Here is a 24,956-nt window from a genome sequence, read left to right on the forward strand (position 1 = left end):
ATTTAATTTACACTGAAAGTAGAGCTGCAACTGACGATTATTTCATTTTATATTCCACAATTATTTCTATTGAACATTCTTTAAATCGGATGAAGACATAAGGCTCACAAAGCGTTGACATTTAAGTGGTCAATACTTTTCCAAAGCCGTTTACGTTCTTGTTTTGTTTGTTTTGTCCAGAGAAAGTTTTAGAAAAGTGGGTCTGAACCTGCTGAGCTGTAACACATTTGACATTTTCTCCTCAAAACTGAATAAAAAACACTTTTACACTTCTTTGCCTTTCGTTTTAGCCTTTGAAAACTTTGTGTTTAACGTGTGCCTCATTTCAAATCAGGTTTGTCGTGTAAAACTTCTGTATGAACGAGAAATAAAGTCTACGTTAAATTGAAAATAAAAGGGATCATAAAGGATTTATTTCTAATCGATAACTACTACAACTCTTATTGATGCTGCTAATCGATACAGAATTATAATGCTTATCTTATCTGTGCTTTTACAGCTAAAAATAATAAATAATACATTTACAATAATTAACTCCTGTCCGTCCACTCCTAATTAAATCATATTTTTAGGAGTAACGATTAGCAGCTTCATTTCAGTATCGACAAAATAAATGGCTAGTGGTGTGTTCTCTTGACGCTGATTCCTCGTGTGATCACAGAGAATCCTAAAGTCGGTGTTCTGTAAGTAGTTTGGTGAACTTCTTCAGGAAAAAGTCAGGTTAATAATGGCCCATAATAATACAGCCCCCATTAAGTTGCTTGATCATCACATTCTCTCATTTTCCTCTTTGTCATTTTGATACAGAAGGTTTCTGGAGCTCATTACAAGTTTTTGTTTTACACCCTGGGCAATTAGAGAGAGAAAAGTAGGCCATTTACTGCAGTTTAATATTCTGCCATTGTGTGTGATCACAGTGACAACAAAGAAGGTTAAAAAAAGCATACTCATTTACATTGAACATTTTGCAGTCAGCACTTTAGACAGTAGAAGCAATACAATGTTGCACTGGGTCTTATCTTATTATTATTATACCAGCAGGAATCCCAACCCTTCTGCTGTAGGCCTGTCGTGGGTAATACCTGGTCTTTTAACCATCACAAAATAATAGAATAATATCGATGACGTTGATGTTTCATTCACACGTTTGAGTAATCCTGCATGTTTTGTCTTTCTGCTCAAAACATTCTCTTCCAACTGCTGATTTCATGAGACGCTGCCTTGCTTCTCCACGTTGTCTAACTCCATACGCCTCCAAACGCCTTCACTGGACTTAATGCAAGTATATAAACCTGAATAATGCATAATATGGGACATTTAAATCCGCTGTACCTTTCGCCTCGTTATTAGCGATGCAAACGTATCCTCACTTTATTAAGCATGTTGAGCATCCTAGTTATTGTCCGCAATGACTTCATAAGCGTGTATCGCAACCTTCAGGGGCTAGAGTGGAGTTTTGCCGTCACCAAGCTACTGCTAACAACAATTAGCATGGCAACAGTGCACCATCCTTACTTGCTGGTTTGCAGTGGTCTCATAGATATCTCAAGAGATACTTTAAGAATGTGTCTGTACTGGGGGAAAAAACTCTCTTACTTTGTTACATTGGGCGCTGTCTCTTTAACTTAGTTATGGTGTGTTTAGCCAGTTTACATTAACAACCTTTATAGTTTTGTGCCACTACCAAGATCCTTTTCATCTGTGTGATTCTATACTTTTAATGATCAAATTACAGTACAACTCTGTATAGGTGGTGTTCATTCATTTGCAGCTGTCTCATAAAGGTAGTATATAGAAATGATTTACAAAGCACTGTAGGCTTTGCTAATTATGCTCATTTGAAATAACTCTGGGAATCAGCAACAGTATTTGGTGGTGATATTATCAGCACATTGAGCGTGATGTACGTAAATCTATGTAAAGGTCAATTGGAAGATGTGTGGGCTGCCATGAGAGCTGTTATTTACATTCAGCAACTATAAATTGCTGAGCAGGAGGGGCGCTCTGGGATTAAAAGTGAAAGACTCTTGTCAATGAGCCGTAGATAATAGTGGTCAAACTGGACTGAGCATGTTTGCGGTCACAAAGGAAAGTCAAACGTACTAAGTGGAGTGATGCAGGACCAGTTTAAATGTTACATTTTGATGTTTTGTCCTTGGGCAAGGCACGTCTAACTTACTTCTCAAAGAGGTGTTAATTTTGATTGTGATCCTTGAGGTACAGTATCAGGTAAGGGAGAACAGTTATGCCAGCTGCTATTGCCCAAGTACAGTTGCTAACCACCACGTTGTTTGATGGTGGAGAGAAGGTAAGTCTGTGTAATCCCTCGGTTCACAACAGAAGAAGGGTTAGAATGAATACCTTTTGCCACTCGTCCATGTATCTTCTTCAGTTCAGGGGTTGAGCCAGTCACTTAGAACAGAAGAAGCTACTTAAGATCGAAACATATTCTCTCTGAAAACGTTTGTGCAGTTGACCGAATTAAACCCTCATTTGCTTTGACAATGAATATTGCACCAAAACGCAATATAATGAGTTTTTTAAAATCGCCATTTCAACCTTTATAAGCAAAAGTTTGATCTACGCCAATGGATTGCAACAACATTTTAAATTCAGAAAAGATACATTACACTAAAATCAGCAGGCTTTAATTATGTAGAGAGAAAGTGTATTAGAGAAACTAAAATCAGCGCTTATATCAAGTGACGTTGTAAGGCCGCAAGCCACGGGAATGCCTCCCGTAAATGTGAGTAGCTTAACTGAAATAAGCAGTTCAAGAGTTGCAGAGTCACATCAGGCACTCGTAACAGGGCTGGATTCTCCAGCCAAAGCTGTGAGTGCAGTGAATTATTTGTAATGTCTCACTCCCACTTTTATAATAGAGCATTAACTAAGAGTCAGTGTTGTTGACGTGTTTCCATCTTATTCTGGGGCACAGCTTCAACCAGAATGTAAAAGACAAATGAGGTCATTACTGTGCAGTCCATGCATTATTATTAGCTAAAGCGGGGAAGGTGCTGAATCTTAAAATTCACCACTAAAGGTGTCTAGAGGCAGAAATTTTCTCTTCTTGGATTATTACTTGGGCTGATTGTGTTTTCCATTGTGGCCATTGCAGCTCTCTAAGAGCAATTAAGTGGTGGATTTTTGTTTACACCAACATTATAAAGACAACAATGCATTATATTTTATCTCAGATAAACAAAATTTGCTATTATTTTTTCCAAAAGTGACAACCGTATGAATTACCGGTACATACAGTCACAAATTAAGGGTCAATAGTACAACGTTTGTGGGCCTTGATAGAATAATGGCAAATATAAATTATTTGGCCTAACAACAAGTAAAATATTGGATTAGTATAGCTAAATAAATAACAAAATCACTATTGTGGCCAACAGGTAACAAGAATCCCATAATGTCTCTGATAGTGAAACAGTACAGTGACAGAGGAAACCCAAATGCACAGCACAGACGGTGATATTAATCTTTTATCAGCGTCCTATAAACAGTGCTGTTCCCTCTGATCTGGATGGAAGAGCTGAACTGAAGAGCCCAATTGAAGAGAGTCTGTGGCAGTTGGAGGAGAGCCAGGCTGAGTTATTCTTTTCTTCTTTTGTCACCACTCTGGGAACAACCAAATGAGAAGAAGTCAACTCAGGACTCCCCTTTCTGTCCTTGGAATCTTAGAGGCAGTTTGTTTTTCTTAGGGTGGCAACAAAGTTTCACTGGAGCAGATTAATTGGCGTTTTTGTGCGAACTTCTTGTATTCCTCCCAAACAGTCTCTAAATCTAATAATAAATCACCTCCACTGTGTTTGAGAGCACTCTAGAGAAATAAGTTAAAGTGCTGAGATAGATAGTTTTGGCTTTCAAGTTTTCTGTTGAAAAAATATGTCAATGTAATTATTCCACACAGCTATATTGTTTCAACTATTTTTGCGTGTCGTTGTTTTTGAGTGCCAATTCTATTATAATATGATCATTTTTAAAGTGGAATATGTAACTTTTGATGTGGAGAGTTCGCCACCTGATTGTTTCCATGGCGATGTTATTGCTTTGCCTGGGATATTTCACAGTATGCCATAATCTTTATCTATATCCATAGCAAGCAGATGACGCTAACCAAGCTAAGTTACAGGTCAGATCTGTGGAGAGGCAACCACATGCACAGCATGTAATAGAATAAATGCATGATAATTAAGTTTAAAGCAATACTGAGAATATCTCCATGGAGACAAGCATGAATGATATTGCAATACCATCCATGTTTAGTTTGCTCTTAGAATAAGCATATTAGCAAACCAGCAAAGAATACATGTCTCCTGGTTTCGTAACAGAAAATTACTTTAGAAATAGATCAGACTCATGAGTAAAGTATTGCGATGTTATATTATTATTAATATTGCGTCGATGTTGAGCTAAATGCCAGTTTGAGTATTTGACATGTGTCTGAGAAGTGACTCTGTCCTCGCAAAACAAGTCTCTGCCCTTGAATTGCTATTAGCTTGCTCTGTAGCCTTATCCTCCTCTACTGGCTCTGAGTGAGAAGCCAACACGTCTCAGAGTCTAAATAGTAGATTAAAGGGAAGCTCATCCCTGTGTGAACGACGTCATTAGTGCTGTGTCTGCATTATGTGGGTCACTAGCCCCAGCACACTCCAAATTACACGGACCACCAAAATATAGTAATCTTACAAATGCTGAGACAGGCCTGCATGAAAGGGGAGCTTCACTTTAGATGTCTCGAGTGCCTCCCCTTCCTTACTAGACTATTTTCTTTTACAATACTTGTTCTATGGTTGTTAAAGGTATTGGCTACATGCAGCTATTTTCAATGCCACCTGAGCTTGTGCTTTCTTACTCTAGTCTTGGCTTTCTGTTTTGTTTTTTTCCCCCTCTGTTCTAATAGTATGATTATATAATCTGTTCGCTTTTCATTTCATTCCATCCCCCAAGCTTTGCCCTAGTTTTGTTTAACTTCTCCCACCTCATCCCGAGAGGTGCAATTAAAGAGCATAAGGTCAGTGCGTTTGCTCACAGAGATGTCCTGGAATGCACAATGAGCCTGAGTAGCACAGCCTCTGCCACCTTACCTTCTCCTTCTTGGCCAACAAGGGGACCATTTAAGACCAGCAGCATTTATTAAAGAATCCCCCTGGAATCTGAAATAATGTAACCATTCAACAGTTGCTCTTACATGATGGAGGACAGTGGTCTTGGCAGGGCAACGTTTGAAAACTTGATTTAGCCTGGATCAATGGCCCAACGTATTTATTATTTAGAGGTGTGGTTGCAGGTGGATTTTAAGTGCCAGATGAATGTTTTATGGAGCAGTTTGATGGGCCTTGAGGTCCTTGAGTCCACATGGAATGCTCAGGGATTTTCAGTGATTGTCACGGTCATACATCATTATAATTACAATCTGGTATGGTAAACAGAGCGGCTTCTGAACAGATTGCTGAGAGGACACCTTCGCCAGCAGTGCCGTGTGCTTTTTGTGCCATTATATAGTCTAATATTGGATACTTTTCCCAAGACCTTTGTAGCATTAGTCTAATAATTAAGGGTTTCTGAATGGAATTTGTAATTGTAGCTGACAGTTGAAAGTTTCTTTATCCATTATATTAACTTTAAACTCAAAATGATCTTTATATATATATATATATATATATATATATATATATATATATATATATATATATATATAAAGATCATTTTGATTTATTCATTTATAAATGACCAAACATGAGAAGCAGGTTTTATCCTTGAGCCTGTGTCTTTGTGATGGTAAAATGCTCCAGCAGTATAAAGTTTGCCTTTTCACTCATTTGATTCCTTTCCTCTTTCCTTTCTCTTTATTGTTTTCCTTTTCCCCCTCTTCTCTGATTGTGTCTCACCAGAAAGCCGACTACAAATAGTGCTCCTGCTCCACTGCGCTGATATTATTTCAACCTTTCAATCCTTACAATCAGCGTTTCCATCACAACAGTACATAAATAACACACTTTATGACTTAATGTGAGTGAAATTACTGCTACTGTTTATTAAAGAGCTGCCCAGCACAAACCTGCACAGTGTGGTCTCTGAAAAGTTGAAGCACCCCTGTGATACAAACACATGCACAAAGCACAGTTTAATACACATTTCCTTGACTCACCATTAGCAATCCATGTCCAGCAGCAGTGGCTTCGTCTGCGGAGCAGGAGCTCCGTGCTCTCAGCTGTTTTGTTTCTTTTGAGGTAAACGCTGCAATGTGATGTACAATTGAAGTGAGTGAAGGCACTGTGGCCCTAAAAACTTAAATGTTCATACTTCTATAAACTTTGGTTCATGCAGATAATTGTATATATACTTTCCTTACAAACTCATGGTACAGAGATTGGCTGCGTTTAGAAACCTTTGGGGCAATCTGCGCAGTGGATTGTGGAACGCCTCATTTGCTCCTCAGCGCTGGTTAGGAAGCTCCTGAGGTCCTTAAGCTATGCTTAAGGAATTATGAAAGGAATGAGTGGTTCTCAGTGGAGAACCTTCTGTCTCCTTGTGTTTTCTCCAGGTCCAGAGCCCACTTTGAGCTCTAGACTCACACTGGACTGTGTGCAGAAAACCTAAAACCTTAAACTTTTGCCAGGACAACTAGCCTCATGTTTAATGTTGCTTGTATAAAAGGTTTAGTTCATCAGCTGTTTGTGCTAGTAATTATGTGAATGACTGGTAGCTTGACCAAAATTATGGTCAGGCACATTCAGCTGTATTTACATCATTGTGCATGCACATGGTGCAGCGCTAAGCACCCCTCCCTTAGCATTTGCCTATAATCATAGGCAGGGTCTTTTTGCTTATAGAGCTGACATGTTCTAGGAGTCTTTCTTATTTTGAAACAGTCTCATGTCAACCATATTTTAGCTAACCTTACTCATGCCAGATTGATCTGTGTCTCACTCTGAATAGAGTTTTTCACAAACTCTCGCCGAAAGCCGTTGATATGTTAAAATATACTTCACACTGACTGGTCTAAGCGTCACAACAGAAGAAAAATCTAAATTTTGTTAAATTCCGTGTTCAGAAAAGCACAGTCCTCTTTCTCATCCACAAATTTGCAATGTACCATTGTATGCACATTTTTGAAAAACGAAATAGTCCATACTTCTCCTTAAAGAGTACGGCCGTTGTGCTTTAAACTGGGAAAACACAGATAGTTAGGGGAGGGTTCAATATTCTGTTTTTTAAAGTTTTTAAATAATAATAATAATTGTAAAATAAATATGACATGCTCTGAATTCTTTATTCTTTTGTTGACTACTTTAACAAGGCCTGTCACATTAAACTGTACCCCAGAGTAAAGTCCTGTCAGCGGCCACGCACCTCCCACTCCTGCACCGTCCAATCTGTTTCTGCCTCCCATGGGCTCCATCACAGTCACAGGAGGAATCATCTGTCTCCATAGCGACCACAAGCTGGTGACAAATCAGCCTTTGGGTCCCTCTTCTCCAGAGAATCTCTTTCAAATCTTCCCCATCGATATCACCTGCTGATGGCAAAGTGGCAAGGACTCTCACCTCATCGCAAGAACTTTCCGGATTTGACTCCCAGGCCCCCCGGACCTTTCTGTGCAGACTTTCTTCCTGTATCTTGGTGATTTTCTTCTGCGCACTCCAGTTTATCCCATCAAACCAAAACATACAATGAGTAATTTCTCTATAGTCCTGTCCAAGCTTAGCTCAAGATCCGGAGATGAGTCCCCTGTGGCGTCGACTGCTCCTGACAGGCTGCCCCTGCAGAGGACAAACTTCCCTACGGCGGCAATTGTGTACCTCAACTAAACTGAATCTATTGCCAAAATAGTGCTAACGGAGAAAGCTGGCTGGATGCATCATCTATCAGAAAGGCAGAAGCAGCAGCTTTTGAACTAAAGAGGTGCAGAGGAAAGATGACTGGGAAGGAGGAGGAAAGTAGCATAACCAACCTGAATTGTGGAAATCGATAAATGCTCTTTTGTGGACATTTTCAGCAATAATAACCTCCCCGGAGACAAGCAGGTGGCAGATTCCCCATCAGAAAAAGTGCACCTTTAAGTGCGCCTTAAAATGAATCATCTAGTTTTTGAGTCCCTGGAAATATTATAAAATTCTAATTCAATCACAATACATACGTTTAAAAAATGAAAATTTAAAAAAATGGTTGTGCTTTTTTTCTTTTCCTGAAGAGCACAGGCAGAACTGTAACACATTCTTGTTTACATTCAGTTTTCTAGAGGTCCCTAGGGTAAACGGGTAAACTTACTTTTCATACAGAGTTGTTGTAGTTTTATTGCACTAACGTCACCCTCTCCATTTATTTGGGCATACAGCTGGGCTAGGAGAGTGGATGGCTATTATGTGACCTGTTGGGAATGAAGCCGTGCCCTCATAGGATCACTTTACCAATGGAAACAAGTGAGTCAGGTTTCTGTGGTGAAAAGTGCAGCTCTCTGTGCTGCTCGGTGGTGGAGTGGTTAAGGCACAGGACACGTAAGCCAGACTCCAAGTACAGCCGGCCACAAAATTCCAGAGTTCGATTTCTGACTTTGCCATTTTACTGCAGTTCCTCCATGCTCTCTCATCCCCCATTTCACACTGTACTTTCCTGCCATTAAAGCCTATGGACCACAAAATCCTTAAAAAAAAGTATTGTATCATTGCATAAAATATGGAGCTAGAAAGGGCAGTAAACTTTACAGTCAATCCAAGTTGGTGCCACAGTAGCGCAGCGGTTAGTTAGCGCTCTAGCTTCACAGCAGATGATCCGGGGCTCGGGGGGCCTTTCTGTGTGGAGTTTGTGTGTTCTCCCTGTGTCTGCGTAGGTTTCCTCTGGGTGCGCTGGTTTCCCCTACCTCTAAAAACCTGTACAATAGGTTCCTCCCCTCAGTGGGACTTAATAATATCAGCCTGCCCAGGGACTATAGGTGGAAATTAGCACTTAAGCTACAAGTACAGTAGATCTCTCCTGGTTGATGTATATTTATATTGTGTACTGTCCCTGTCTCAATAAATATCCTAACCTAACTTAACTTTACTAAGTTGCTTTTTCAGACTGTCAGTAAACTACATTTTACATTTCATCCAATCAAGTTAGCCCTAACGAGTATGCAGTTAGTGTGACTTTTTATGTTATTTTTACACTCTAATAATTTCAAGTCTCAGTAAGTAATAATAATTGTACATTTTTGTTTTCCTGCTGCTCTAAGACTACAGTACTAGGGTCCTGGTGTAGCACAGAGCAGTGTGGAAAGTGTAAGGTGCAGCAGATGAGAGGCTCGACAGGAGCTTCAGATCTTGTACTCTGTGCTGGAGCAGCTGGCTGTCACAGCAGGTTTGGTCCCAGTGCAGGAGGGTCCTGGCTGCACTGCTCTGTATCTTAGCCCTGTCTCTGTCTCAGATCACAGCAATGCAAACCGGGTTAGTGCTTAACCTGCACTTAAACATAGCAGGCTTATATGACATGGTTCTACACATCGTCAGGGCTTTTCATTACGTGCTGTTGTACGAGTGCAGCTGTGGGCCTTAGATACAGCTAAATAAAGCTCTTACATCTATTTTATACACTATGGATCATGTCAACTTGAGTCAGATTATGATGAGCAGAACACTTTCAGGACAATCACAGTTATGGGAAGCAGGTCATGTGCCTCTTCTGTTCATATTTCAAGACAAATGTATCTTGTTTTTTTTACATTAGATAAAAAGTGTCAACATCTTTTCACTCTCCTCTGATATAAGGTTTTACTCCACGTTTCCCCCCATTCATGGCTCATCACAAGTGCTCTGAGCGAGAGAGAAAGGCTTTCCAAAGCTGTTTGCTACGTAACGCCATGCCCCCTCAGCCAAAATGTTATTATAATTGTTTTATATCAAAAACAGCTTAAATGTCATTCCATTGAATGGTTTAGAAATAAAAATCATGAATCAATAATTGCACATGTTCATATGCATATCTTCCTTCGAAAAATGCAAACATTTTCCGCGGCACCCCTGAACCCCTTGAGAAAGCCTGCTCAATATATTGAAGAACCCATTTTTGTTCTACTGATGTTATTGGGCATGAATTTATTTATTTGCCCAATGGTCATTCAGTAAAAGTGATGCATCTGACGCACATCTGCTATATTCCAATTTCATTTATTTTGAATCCTCTAATAATTGAGGTCATATGACAGTGTTTATCAATGTAAGACCAGAAGATGCCAAATACAGTAGAATTAAGAAGAAGGATTATCATAGATTATACTTCAATCACAGAAGGTCAAAGGTCAGATTCAATGTCTACCGCCCCATATCCCTTTATCTTGTCGGTTCGAAGGGTTGGGTGTCTCTGGAGTAATCAGAAGGCTCTTTATGTCATCCGTAGAGCTTCATCACTTCGCAGTGATGGAGCATGGAGTAAGATGAGGATGATGTCCCGGGCACCTCACACAGAGTTTGTGTCTGGCAATCAGGCTTTTAATCAGAAAAGCTTCCTGCCAGGAGCTTAAGCTGCGTGCTGGTATTAAAAGGCAGATACACAGACTTATTCTTGCTGCTATTTATACACAGTCAAACCTAGTACACCAGAAATTGCGTCACAATATTTGCCAAACTATTTCACACTTTGAACAATTACGAAGTCACTCTTGACCGCTGCTCTTTAAAACATAACGCATAGCCCAAAACATTTTAATATATTTTTAGGCTATGAAGTCTGTATTCCTATAATCTTAAAGGCTTTCTTAGTTTATTGAAGTGGTTTAGTGGGCTACAAGCTTTTTACTTTTCCATTTATTCAATTTAACATTTGTTTATATTATTTTCATCTTTATCCACCAGTTGTTGTCTTTCTGATAATCTTCTCGAGGCCTAACTCTCAATCCACTTCATGCTACATTCACTCCCCTTCATTCTGCATTATAAACTCTGCTCAGTCAGAAGTAAACTCCGTGCACACACGCACACACTGCGTTGCCATAGGGAAAAGGGGCGGGGCTGATAAAAATCTCTCCTCATGTTGACAAAATAGCTGATAAAATCGTGCAGACACAATTTGCCTGCCTTAAAGCGAACAATTCGTGTCTGGTGCAAATTTAGTATTGAAATGGGTGTGCCTGATGGGCCCTGTGCGTGCGGCCCTGCTCTGTGAGGCAACAGGCACAAGAGTGAGCGATGCGCAGTGATAAATACTGGGATCAGCTTTTCTCACTTGCATCGTGTATGAGATCCGAGAGGTTGTATATTGGAAGGTCTACATACCCGATAGTGGCGCTGTCTGTTTGTGTTGACTTTTCTTGCACTGGCTGCCAAATAGCTGCAAATACACGGCCTGCTGGGATTCTTGGCTCTTCTCATCAAAGTAGTTGTGAATGAGAGGGAAGGAGTTTTTTAAAAAAAAAGATAATGTTCAAAAATAGTTGGCTGTAAAAACAATATTGTGGGCATTACTTGTTCAGTTAAAGGTTGAATGGATGATTTTTTTGGCCCAAATCTGAGTCTTATTTCCTCGTGGCGTGGACGGCCGATTAGTCCTGCCACGTATCAATCATTAAACGCACCTACCGCTCACCTGCAGCCGCGTGTGGCTCGTCCCCCGAGAGCAGCACGGTTCCGCGTGTCTAAGCGCATGGATCTATCATAGTTCCCTCAGTGTACGGGACAAAATTAAGACAGAGAAAGACTGTTTGAGCTGACTCAGAAGAGACTGAAATCCACGGGAGACGAGAGATGCGATGCGATCCAATGTGTGTTGTATCAGTCCGCACGGGGGAGTGCGCATGCACACTTCCGCCTGAGTTCTCAAATCGCGGATAAATCGTCCATTGCGCCTTTAAGGCTCTAGACCGGGATCAGATAAGCCTTTATTTGTCCCACTATGGATAAATTCCAGTGTTGCAACACAAAGTAGGTTCAGAAGTAAATAATAAAAAACAGACAACTTTTTAAAACGTATTAAAAAAACAGTCTGACAGCAGCAGAAGGAAAGACCTGTGAAACGTCTCCCTTACACAGCGAGGGTGGATCAGTCTCTCACTGAAGCTGCTCTCCAGAGCGGACAGAGTGTCCTGCAGAGGGTGAGACTCCTGTACCTCCTTGTGGATTGCAGGCCAAATTTCGAACCAAAGTTAAATCAAGAAATAAAAATGTAAAGACGTTTTAAATTAAAAGACAATGCAGAATTTTATTTATTTATTTAATGTTTTTTAATGCAACACGATGCATGAATATGGACAGTGAAGCCTTTTCTGATGCGAAATGTAGACAACAAAGACCTGTTGCTTACTTTATGGGTTTCATGTCTAAAAGTTTTTAAGTTGTTTTTTGTGTCCAACACACACACACACACGCACACACACACACTGCGTCACCATAGATATTTGCACCAAGGGGAAAAGGGGCGGGGCTGAGTGAGGACGCTGTTTCTTTCAAAGAGACGAGACTCAAACTGTGATCACAAGATTACCGTTCACTCACAGAGCACATGCTGCGGCTCTTGTAACGTAGTAATGCCTCATTAAAGATGCTTGATTTTTTTGTTGGACTCTTTCTGAAAGTAGTTGCAAGAGAGAGGTGTGAAAAGACACTAAAGTTGTCCGCTTCGTGCACACAGCTGGACACAGTGCAGGTGCCCTCAATTTTATGATTTAGCCATCACCAATCTGATACCACAGTGTTTTCTCTGAGGGATGGTCCATATTTCAGAGCTGCAGCTTCTAAGATGTCGTGGGTAATGCCTTTGGCCCAGAGCGGCCGATTGTGGAGTCTGAAAACCTTTAAAAAAGTAGTTATTAACTATTCAAAACAACCCTAATTTCAGTGGAAGAGTAATAGCATTAGATAACACCAACACTCCAGTTTTCTCAGCATAATTTTGAGCTGTCCAGATGCGTTCTCCTTCCCTCACTGATACCTGTTTGCTACATCATGTATATACAGTAGGAACACACTGTTTTGTCTGTTACATATTCATCACTCAGCATGTTTCACTGCCATGCATTTGTAATACACAGCCTCTTCTGAACATTTGAATAACCGCTCTCCATCATTCTGTTTATCTCACATTCAGGCATCGCACAGTGCACCCAGAGATCCGGCCTTCATTTGTGAAAGTAGTGCCAATATGTTTAAACTATTAGATACTGTGAATCTTCAACCCATGGAATTATACATCTCTGCTGTTTTTCATGACATGTTTCAAAATACATAAGCAAAACCGCATAAAACAAATGACTTCACGTCGGTTTTTGAGTCACACCAAACTCAACAGTGCTCGCATCATTTGAGGAGGTGTGCACGGCTTGTGAATGCTCTTGACAGCCTCTGACACTCTCAAACACAAACATGCTGGAAAAATATAAAAAGGAATAGGTGAAGCTTTCCAAAAAAAAAATAGATGCTGAGTAGAGTGGACGTGATTTGGACTTGGACTCACATTGCTGCAGGAGAGCTTCACAGAAGGTTTGCTCTGTGGTGCATCTGTGGTGAACGCTGATTTAGATTTTCAGACCCGTGCGCTTTATGATTGATAAAGAAGTAAAGCATTCGTGTTTTTGGCAATTAAAACCATGCATAGATTTAAGGAAAAATTATAAATGAACCGTATAGAATCAAATCTAAGCTCGGTCAAAGGCATAAATGAGCCTTGGCGCCTTCCCTTGTCCTGGTTTCATTTCTCTTTTTGATGCCTGCATTTTCTCAACAGGTTATTACAGCTCTCGTAATTGGTTAGGCTCAGCATTAGTCTGTGTGCAACTAGTGGGAAAGCTCCAAAGCTCTGTTCAGATGCGATAAGGCCTAGACGGAGTGGGTCATGCGTGTTTTTTATCTTCTGTAGATTCTGAGATTAAGCTGGAGAGGTGGATTTCTATCAGACGTACACGAACAATCTATTCCCCTCTAGCAATGTCTTATTATTATATTCACTATGAAAGGGCTGCTTTAGGAATTCAATTGAAACATCTTATAATCCTTAAAAATCCTAATCATTGTCTTTCTAGCCCTGTTTCTTGTCGCAAGCAAAAGTAGAAATCTTTACTAACCCTTTAGACTTACAGTTATAGATTTATATACAGTTATATACAGAATATAACAGGAGTATTAAATGCAAAGGGAATGGACTGTAAAATGAAAAGTGCAGACAAAATCTCTTTATACATTTGTTTAGAAGATTATGTGTATGTCAGAAAGCCTCTCTTTTTTTTCTAACATAGACAATATATTGTGTGAAGATCTTCAAATTGTCCATAGCGTCGAAACAACAATGACAACATTATTAGTTTTAAAATAGAAATCCTGCATCAACACAACATCATTTTGTACAGGCCTCACTTTTTTTTTCCTTTCTGGTGGAATAGTCTTGTTTCGTGCCTAATCAGAGCCGGTAGCTGTAGCTGTCATCTGAAGTGGCAGGGTGCAGTAGTTACCGCAGTATGGTGGTGTGGTGATCAATGTGAGGGGTGAGGAGGAGGTGAGAGCGTCAATAACGTCCAGCACTGTGTGTGTAATCTTATCTGGAACATCACACAGGGTTTGTACATGACACGACTCCCTCAACCCGACTGAAGGCCAGAGGATTGCACAGCTTCAGTGATTTTCTGTTTGTTAGGTAAAAATGCACTTTGATGATATTTATTCATTTGGTTTATCATATTGTAATGTTTCTGATCTAAAGGTACGCTCACAATAGTCCAACAGAATCTTCCTGGTGGAGTCGCAGATTTGCCTGCCTGCCTTAAAGCGAACAAATCGTGTCTGATTGTGCCTGATGGGCCCCGTGCGTGCGGCCCTGCTCTGTGAGGGTACTGGGATCAGCTTTTCTCACTTGCATCGTGTACGAGATCCGAGAGGTTGTATATTGGAAGGTCTACATACCCGATAGTGGCGCTGTCTGTTTGTGTTGACTTTTCTTGCACTGGCTGCCAAATAGCTGCAAATACACGGCCTGCTGGGACTCTTGGCTCTTCTCATCAAAGTAGTTGTGAATGAGAGGGAAGGAGTTTTTTTAATGTTCAAAAATAGTTTGCTGTAAATACAATATTGCGGGCATTATTTGTTCAGTTAAGGCTCTAGACCGGGATGTGAAACTCATTGTGGATTGCAGGCCAACAAATGTCAACACTTGGAGGTCGTGAGCCGAAGATAAATCAAGAAATAAAAATGTAAAGATTTTTTAAATAAAAAGACAATGGAGTATTTTATTTATTTATTTAATGTTTTTTTAATGCAACACGATGCATGAATATGGACAAAGAAGTCTTTTCTGATATGAAATGTTGACTCTGAAAACAAAGACCTGCAGCTTCTACAAGTAAAAAAAAAGATATAACCTATAGGCTTTTCATCTAGTAAATGTTTGTATTCACACAGGGTTTAAGTCAGTTTGTGTGGACACAGGACTCGGGCTGGTCCTGCTGTCCTCAGTGAAACAAGCAGCTTCACTCATGTCATGTAAATGCTCCATTACACTGCGGTGAGACTTGACTCGTGTAAAACGTCTTTACCTGTAGCTCCTGATCGTTCCAGGTTTTCCACAGGTTGTGATGTTTCCCACATAAATATAATATGTTTTCTTTTCGGTTGTTTAGCTGCACATTAGAGTCTCGTTATTGTCAAAATTCTAGGTAAATCTTAGGCCCAATTAAAAGAGAAACAGTCAGTCGTGTGTCACTGGAAATGTATTTCCATTTGTTACAGTGCTGTCGGGCCCAGTAGGATTTTCTCATTACCGAGGCCTGTCCCCTAAGGGTTCAGCGGTTCAGCTAATCCTTACAGAATGGTTTAAGGGGCGTGGGATATCAATACATCCAACCACAGCTCCACTAGAACCTCCTGCTTTCAAATAATTGACATTTCTGACAAATCCACATGTGGCTTCTGAGGGATGCTACCGCTAAGCGTAGGTATCCCTGGCTCTTTGTGATTGATGGCTGTGACATTTCTCCGTGGTTCTCTGGATACTTATAATTGTTCTCCTGCACACACTCACCTTCTCCTCCTCTGCCAGTCTTCATCAAAAGTCTTCTCACCTACAGAGCTATCTCCTCAGCTCACTTTATCTACAGTGGTTTCATGCGCCGCAAATAGAAAGCAGCTACATATCGGCCCCATCAGCAGCGCTCACCGGCTCGCTAACCACGTCTTCACTGCGCCACATAGCATTAGCACTAACAAGATCATCGACCTGCTGATTTATAATTGCATACTGCTATTCACTGGTTATAGACGAGAATTATTAAGATTAACCCAAGTGCCTACATCAATTACATCAACCCACTTAACTTCAAGGAGGTGACATATGAAATTCCGTTAGTTTCGAGGGCATTAAAAGGCTCAAAATGGGGTTGATGGCGTAATTGCTATCGAGATCAGGTGCATGTGAATTGTGTATTTTGTATGCAGTGCAACAATTTGATTATTTCCCCCCCAGGGAAATGAAAAAAGAAAAAGATTGCTGCTCAACATATGCGCACGACTAGAGCTGAGCAGCTAGCATGAGACAAGATCAGAGCTCCCACATGAAGCAGCCAGAATGAATGATTGATCATGTGGACTGTGGTGGGCTAATGCTGCCTCCCTGACCGGCACTGACTGGGCTGTCGCAGGCTGATGAATGAACATCCACGGGCCAACGTCTCACTAATGGTTTCGGAGGTAGCGTCCTGCTGCGGTGCTGGTACTCACGCACTTACCCACCACCTAACACAGACGTCCCAGAGAGATGATTTTCTCTACTTTATTACAAGGACGAATTATGTTTGTATATTATAGTTTATTTATGTAATGAGACAGGGACCGTGCACAATATAAACATACATCAACCTTAACAGGAGAGATGAATTGTACCATGTTATTGACCTTTTTATTAACCATGAAAGGAAAGTGATTCATTTTATTTTGTCACAATAAAGATCTTAATAAACTCCACCCCTTATGAAAGAATGTGTTTTACCATAAAGTCCTATAGTGGGCTCTCTTTCTTTCTAAATTCTATGAGATCTTTTTTTTTTTTTTTTACAAACATACATAATGTTTAAAAACTGCCTCAGTTGCCTCTCAGAGCACAAGACCGGGTTTCAATAGTAATGCTGCATTATTGATAAGACTAAATTCTATTCCAATAAGTGTTTTACCAAGCCTTTCAGATTCCCGTATACGTCTGTTGAGCCGACTGATCAGGAGCATTCACTGCTCATATGAAAGCATAAACTGCCGAGTGGACATTTTCTATATTTGTACGTACAGTGAAACACACATTTTGCTCTAGTCTTCACTGGACTTTTTCATTCAGAGCATAGGAGAGCAGAAATAAATAGGTTCTTAAAGTGTGGAAGCTGAATGAGTAAACCATGATGGATTGATCTGCTCTATCTATCTTAACAGTCAATCAATCATTTTCGTTTTGCTGCTGTTTTCAATATGAATTTTCCACACTCAGTTGCTTACCCTGCAGCTTCAAAGATCTACCTCTGGGCTTGAGTGCCAGAAGGGCATTAGCTATCTGATTACACCTTCCTCCTCTCAGTTGTCACTATTTGTCATTGGATGGAGATAAGGCAGCTCCGTTAGCAGGCTAAAATAGTCTTTTCCCACATGATAGACTGAAAGTTTAAGTTACATCTTTGCTTTGTAACTTTAGAAGTGGCAGAATTTGAGCCGGTAATGTACATATGACACTACAACCTCGGCAGATGGCTGTTTAGCGGACTGTGCATGTTTCAGGCCATAACTGCCCTTGGCTCACACACATACACTGATGAACCATATTAAGTTTATATTAGCATGATTGATTATTACAATAAGCGTTAGTGTAATGTCATATTGTAGTTGTACCATAATCTATGGAGTGTTTAAAATAGCATACATTTTGTACTTGTTTATAACCTAGTAGCCATCCCTCATCCTGCCAGTCATTGATTTGTTTCCCATGTAGCCTTTAGCATTCAGGCTGACCTCATTAGCTTGTGTAGCTATGGAGATGAGGTGAAAAGTCAGCGTCACTCACTTCAACAATCTAAATCCCAATAATCCGTCTAGGCTACGCAAACACTGCAGCACAAATAACGTGATGGTCTTGGGTCAGTGGCTGATTATAAACTTAAGCTCCTCTAATGCTAAATTGATTTTTTTGAGCTTTTAACCATGTTACTATATTGTAACTGGAAGTTCTGTATTTGTTTAATTTGCATATTTAGTCTTCTTGCTCTCCATTGCCGAAAATGCCTGCCCCCTGTAGTGGTATACGCTGGCAAGTTGTAATCCATAAAGTTCCTCAATATTTTTCAGTAAACCTTTGTTCTGATCATGTCAGTGCTTTATGCAGCTTAGCAACTACGGCGCTAACTGCCATTGTTTTGAGCTTGATCAAAGTTTCTGCCATGCATGTAAAATACATTGAATACAAATGTTTTCTGTAATTACCAGTAATTCAGACTTCAGATTATTTACTATTTCAAATTAATTTACAACTACAATAACTGTTTTTATGATAGCACAAAATATACCTGACTTACAGTTGTCTTACATTATCTGAGATATAAAATCATTTGTAGCATGATTGTGTAAACACACAGCCATAGTCTAAATGTTAGGTTTTCACTCATTCGTCTGTTCAAAAAGACAAATCTGACACGGACTGGGGCAGCACCCAAAAAGATCGACACCAAATATTGAACAATTCTTTTTCAGCCAATACCGATATTGGTGAAAACTGATATATCGGCCCTCCCTAGATTTAGCCCAAAATATAATGTATCCAGGCTTCCTGTCATTATGTCTTGTTTCCAGACTGGCCCAGAGCCACTGTTAGCATTTGCATCTGTGGAGTAGCAGTAATGCCCGCTGGAGGGCAGACTCTTTGATGTGCCAGGTTGCCGCTCCGTTACGTCAGATCAGTGCAGCCATCTACTGTAGGCTATTCACAGCTACCAAAAGATTGTATTTCTTTTTTTGTACCCATTTAACCGGGTCACGCAATCAGATTTTCTAAAATCATTTACATCTCTGAAGCTCTTTGAGTCATTTATTCACATATTATTAAAATTCCAAACTATAATGTTGCCCTCAGAGTCTTCTTACAGTAAGTCATTAGTGTGGATTTGAGCCGTCTCCGTTAGCTCTGTTCACATTTGCATATTATTGTAAGGCCACCAGGATGGGAAACACACCTCCTGGCGTTTCTCATTTAAAAAGGGATGAGATGGAAAGACACTCATTATTTTGAGCTGCGCTGTTAGCCACAAACACATCCACCACATACCAGATGCTAAATGTTTGCTAAAAACAGTAGTACTCCGCCATCCCTGCGTGATGTGCTCCCAAATGGCTGCGTTTTCATGTCACCAGCGCTGATGCTTTTTAGTTGATGCTTTTAATCTTGGAGGGACTCTGTGTTTCATCTGGCCACACATAGCTGCTTTACTATTATCATCTAACTCCCCAGCTCCAATTACACCAGCTCAGCGTGCCAGGGGCTTTAATGTTTATCAGAGACGCTGTCAACTTACAGGCGCACTGCTAAACATGAAAGCTGCAGGGTTAAGCCGGAATACCTGCAAGGTTCATCTAAGCAATATCTGAAAAACATAACATATCAATAAAAAAAATTCCAAGCGATCTTAATGTCAGATTCAGTGGAAAGATTGTCATTAAACACATCTTGCTTTTTAATCATAGGCCTTTAAGGGTAAGTAGCGTCTCTTTTAACATATTCAAAGCTAATTCATTTTAATTTGTTGCCTACATGTCATCAAATGTATTTTTACCGATTTGATGAGCCAGAAAATGTATTAAATGAAATGACATGAAGTGAAACTGATTGTATACTTTAAGAGATGTCAGATGTCAAATTGAAAGTTGAAATGACAGTTTGTGTGATTTCAATACTTAACAATCAGAATCAGATAACTTTAATTTACTCAATTCAGGTCGTAGCTGCTGCTCAGAAGAATAAAAAACACGATCATTCACAAAAAACATAAATGATTTTAAGCAGTGACAAAACAGAGATGTCAATATTATTTGGGTTGTCAATAATCGCAATTATTCAGGTCACAATAATAAGCAAACATAAATAAACAACTAAATTGACTAAAAAATAATGATCATGCGAATCGTTTGCAGTAACAATGAGTAATTTCAGTTCAATTCATACTATTTTTTATGGAGTTAGACTTATAAAAATGTCTTGCTTATTCTACCATCAACACTTAAATTGATATGGTGGAATCCATAAGTGTCACATCTGCCAATTATCAACTTTCAACTTTCCATTAGCCTCTAGAAATGTCATGGTTTTGGATAATCTTTGTGTTTTTCTAACTTTTCTAACTTTCTAACTTACTACATATTATTATTTGAAAAGTAACTAACCCCGCCCATTACCTGTGGTGTATTGACTTTGAAGATATGAGTCAAACTGAATGCTCTCTCGTGTGTTGCAGGTGGTCTTAGAGGAGCCTCCATCATCGATTCTCTGGACACGCTGTACATCATGGGCCTGACGGAGGAATACAACGACGCCAAGGAGTGGGTCAAAACCGGCCTGGACCTGAACTCGGTACGAATACACATCATCACATCATATATTTGTATTAATTGAGTCAAAGGTGTAGCTGTGTTCATGATGATTAGATACATTGTATAGCAGTTTTAAAAATATATATATATATTAGTCATAATCTTGCTTTACTTTTTGTCACATTTAATAAGCAAAGAAATATCCTCTTTATTTGTCCAGTGAAGGGGAAATTGTTCAGCAGTAGAATAGCATGAATATTACATAAGAATAATATAGGCTTTTTCATATGAACTAAATATAATAAAACGACAGCATTAGATACTAGAAAATCTGCAATGGCTGAAGCCATTGCTGGAGTGTCTGCGTCTCTCCCTCTCCCTCCCTCCCCCTCTCCCTCCCTCTCTCTCCCTCCCTCCCTCTCTCTCTCTCTCTCTCCCTCCCTCTCTCTCTCTCCCTCCCTCTCTCCCCCTAAAGAATAAAAAGAATTCTGCAGACACTCATAATGCCCAAATTCATTTAAATGGGGAAAAAGTACTAATACTTTTGAAAATTCTGCAAAAAGTACAAGTTGTTCAAATGTCAAAAGTAATAGCACACGTACTACTGTGAAAGCGATCATAATGAGGTATAACATGTTGAAATCGGTTGAAGCGTTAAGGAGTTGAAACTGGCTAAATGAAAATCATGGAAAATATAATAATACAACATTTTCACAATACAAGAACATATAGTGCCTGCGTGACATCACGCAGACACTCAATTATGAATCTAAATAGAATCTTATTAATATGTCTGATCTCGGTGCAATATCAAATTTTGTTAATATCAAATAGTATAGGTGTTGTTGTGTTGCTTTTAATTCATAACTGTTTTAGTGGCTTTCACTTTGTGTATGCTTTTTATGCCTTATGAAATGTTGTGACCCTTGCTTGGCCTGTTGCTGTATTTCTCTACTCTCAGTGGCATTGGTGAGTAGTTTATAATCAGAGCTTGAGCACTCTGAAAGTCTACTTACATTGTTTTTGTCCCTCACTGCCTGAAAACACAATGATTACTGCCAATTCCCAACCATAACAAACAAGAGCGAGCTTTAAATTATCCACGGATCAAAAGCACAGGCGCTCTTGAACCTGGCTTTCCCGCTCTATCTTCATGCACAGACACACGCCGCATTCTGCCAGTTCATGTGTCTTTGTCATGTGCCTATTGGCTATTGACTATTGGCTGGATCACTTCTGCCACAAGCAAGTCCGGACTGGCAGCTGCGGTCAAGTGTTCACCACAGCATTTCATTTTTGTAAAAGGTACATTTTAAAATTGCTTACAACTGCATCAGCGGGACAAAAAAGAGATAAATAATAGTATTAATAACAATAACAATAATAAGGGCTTAATTTTAAGTTAATCAATTCATTGTCACCACTAAATTATTGAAATAGTTGTCAAGTAATTTTATAATTGATTAATCGTTTTGAACTACACTCCAGTAATATGTGCTGAGAGAAGATGTTTTATGACAGAGCAGAATAAATAAATAAACTTGGATCTATATTTCCATGTACACCCAAAAATGACACATGATGGAGTTTTTAATTGGCAACCAATTTTGTTGTAAATATACTCAATATACTCAATTCTCAATAGAAGTTCTCTAGCTGCAGGAGTTTAACTTTACTTTGATAAAAAATGTGTTAGAAACCTTCAGCGGCCTTGTACAATTGAACACCGGGTTGATTACCGTAATTGAAAGAATAATCAGCAGATTAATTGATTACCAAAATAATCATTGCTACCCTAATAATAATCAAAAACGGCCACTTGAGAAATCTGTGAAAGAACTTCCCAACTTTGTTTAGTAAGGAATTAGAGTTTCATCCATTCATGAATTCAGCACTTTTTATTTGTTTTATTTTCATTTTTTTAAAGGTCTCTTCTAATTCGATCTGGACTTTAGACACCAATATAAAACATATACAAATAGATACAATATTGATTTTTGTGGTCATATTTGAATCCCCATTATTCATGCAGCGCCTCAGATGATCTTTTTGGCCCTTGTAAGCCTCGTGAGTTGCCTGAAAAGGGAAACAACATTTGACAAACTCACACATACTGTCAGCAGGTGAGTTGTCCCACAAATGCTTCACAACTGAGCCACACAGCTGTACAAGGTGCGCTGTTTTAATTGAATATCCATGCCAGCCGTCTCATTTCAGGCACATTTACTCACAGCTTGTTAGATTCATGAGTTCAGACTTGTCCGTCATCCAGAGCTCAATACACGGTGACAGCAGCTCGTGAGTTGTTAGTAACATGAAAGCGACAGATCTGTTGGCAGGTTTCACACAAGTCTCCCCACAGTAGCATACTGGACATCAGCTAAGCTTAGACACTTCACCCATGTCAACTAAAAATAACCTATGCTACATACCATCTGGTCACAGTTAATTGGCAAAAAGTCTAGTGTAAGCTTTTATTTCAGTCAATCCACGCTGACATGGCCAATTATAGGAATGATACACAAAATGGTTTATTGGTAAAATATAGGGTTTCCATGTTTATGATAAATACAATAATTATCTTGTGGCACAGTGGTAAAATTGTTCTCACTTTCACCTCACAGCAGAATGGTTGAGGGTTTAATGCCTGTATTGAGGGAGGCCTTTCTTTGTGGAGTTATTTCTGGTGCTCAGCTGGGATCGTCACAGGTGCTTCAGTTTCCCCCATCAACCCAAAACATGTCCGACTGGCCTGACTATAAGCTTGAGATCTGCAGCTGGTTGCTGGGCCTGTGGTCACTGTTTTCTCCTGACAGATTGCCCCAACAGCACTGAATGATGGGTCAAATCAGGGGGAAATTATGCTACTGGGACAATAAATTATGTTTTTGGTTGTAATGATTTTTTTTTAAATTCTGTTAGAAGTCATGGATGACTGGAAGCCACTGAGCCTTGGGCAGCACCCGGACAGTGACCCTTTGGTTACAAATAAGTTTTACATATTTTTTACATATATCTGTTCTCTTTGGCAAAGTCTTCATCACAATTGTTCTTTAAAGAGAGTGCCCCATGCTTAGACTCTAATATACCTTTAGTGTGCATACATTTGAATTAACCTATAATTGGTTTGAAGTTGTGGTCAAGTGCTTGTCCTCTGGCAGGCCATCCGGCCCTTCTCTTTTAGGGGAGTAATGAAAAGTGACTAATGAAGACTTGGAGATTGAATTCGATTCCCTCCGGTCGTCCCACTTTTATTACCTCACTAAACCTCTCTTCCTTCACCTCACATCTGTGGCTCTGTGTTATTTCTTTTCTATATCACTTATTACCGGTCACAGCACTCCCAGTAATCAGGAAATGGGCAGCGATATAGGCTTGCAGCCGAAATGAATCATTCTGACAAATCTGTATTCCACCACTGTCTGTCAGGCGCTTACCTTTTAGTTCTGACTCATTTGTCACTGAGTGGCAGGAGTCAGAGAAAAACTTTTGATTGGTTTTCTCACAAAAGAAATTTTCTCTTCACTTTATTTTTTACTTAAAATCATTATTACAGCTACATTGACCTAAATGGTTGTATTCTGCATTCTTATTTTTTATGTATAATTCCCGCATTAAGCTGTTGCACAAAATAAATCCAAACAGGCTCCATCTGCAAAAACAGAAACATAGTAATGTATAGAAAAATGATTTTACATTGAAGGTAGTTTAGGACGGGACCACTTTCAGAAAAGGTTTATTTCCATTGCCAATGAACAAAATTCACAAACATAGGAACTTGTGTATTGTGAGGTTTTATCATCACTTTTACAAAGTCTTAATGCCGTTACGTGGAAAGATCACACAGATGCAGCACTTACCTCTCTGCCTTATAGGGGCAAAGAGGATCAGTACTAAGCACAAAAATAGGAAGAAATTTAATTAAGATTAACAAAATTGCTTTTTTCTCTCTCTAGTATGGTCTGTGCAGTAGTATTTCTATGTGTGTAGAAAAGCATTTAATTCTAAAACTTTACACCATCTGAAGAGGTTAATAATAGGTATTGTACGCTCGTGAAGCGAAACAATAAGGGCAAGTCCATTGTTTGTTCATTTGTCTGTGATCATCCTTAGCTATTTCCCTAGCAAAAGCTGCCTAGGGACATATTATTCAAGAACTGGCTTCCCTTCTTCCCTTGTGGAATTTAAAACCTTCACCAATCACACAGTCTTTTTTCAGCAGGTGGAGAGTTTGCCCAAAGACACAACAACAGGATGACAATTTCTTCCTAGATCTCAGCCCTGTTGTAGTACTTGCATGTTCATCATTGATTTATCCACAAGTAATTACCCGAGTTACCCCAGTTGTCTTTGTTGCAAATGGAGCTATTGAGACAGGCGTTGGCAGTATCTTTTAGGCCTAGTCAGAGTGGTTCTCCATTGTGATTTGCAGCTGGTTAA

At 39.6% G+C, this 24,956-nt stretch overlaps 2 protein-coding genes across 3 annotated transcripts in view; one reads left to right on the forward strand and one right to left on the reverse strand.

The window, feature by feature from the left end:
• The window catches only part of ago3a (argonaute RISC catalytic component 3a), a 479,754-nt gene that overhangs the window by 326,911 nt on the left and 127,887 nt on the right, over positions 1-24,956 (reverse strand). The gene's annotated exons all lie outside the window — the stretch shown is intronic.
• Positions 1-24,956, forward strand: part of LOC140374521 (mannosyl-oligosaccharide 1,2-alpha-mannosidase IA) — a 212,864-nt gene that overhangs the window by 88,464 nt on the left and 99,444 nt on the right. For both annotated transcript variants that reach the window (XM_072461449.1, XM_072461448.1), the window contains exon 3: positions 20,441-20,556. In XM_072461449.1, the coding sequence (XP_072317550.1) occupies positions 20,441-20,556 (116 nt within the window). The remainder of the gene's footprint in view (positions 1-20,440; positions 20,557-24,956) is intronic.

The sequence above is a fragment of the Eucyclogobius newberryi genome, unplaced genomic scaffold, assembly GCF_026437365.1.
Source record: "Eucyclogobius newberryi isolate DKJ021-1_F unplaced genomic scaffold, fEucNew1.0.hap1 SCAF_3, whole genome shotgun sequence".
NCBI classification, from domain to species: Eukaryota; Metazoa; Chordata; class Actinopteri; order Gobiiformes; family Gobiidae; genus Eucyclogobius; species Eucyclogobius newberryi.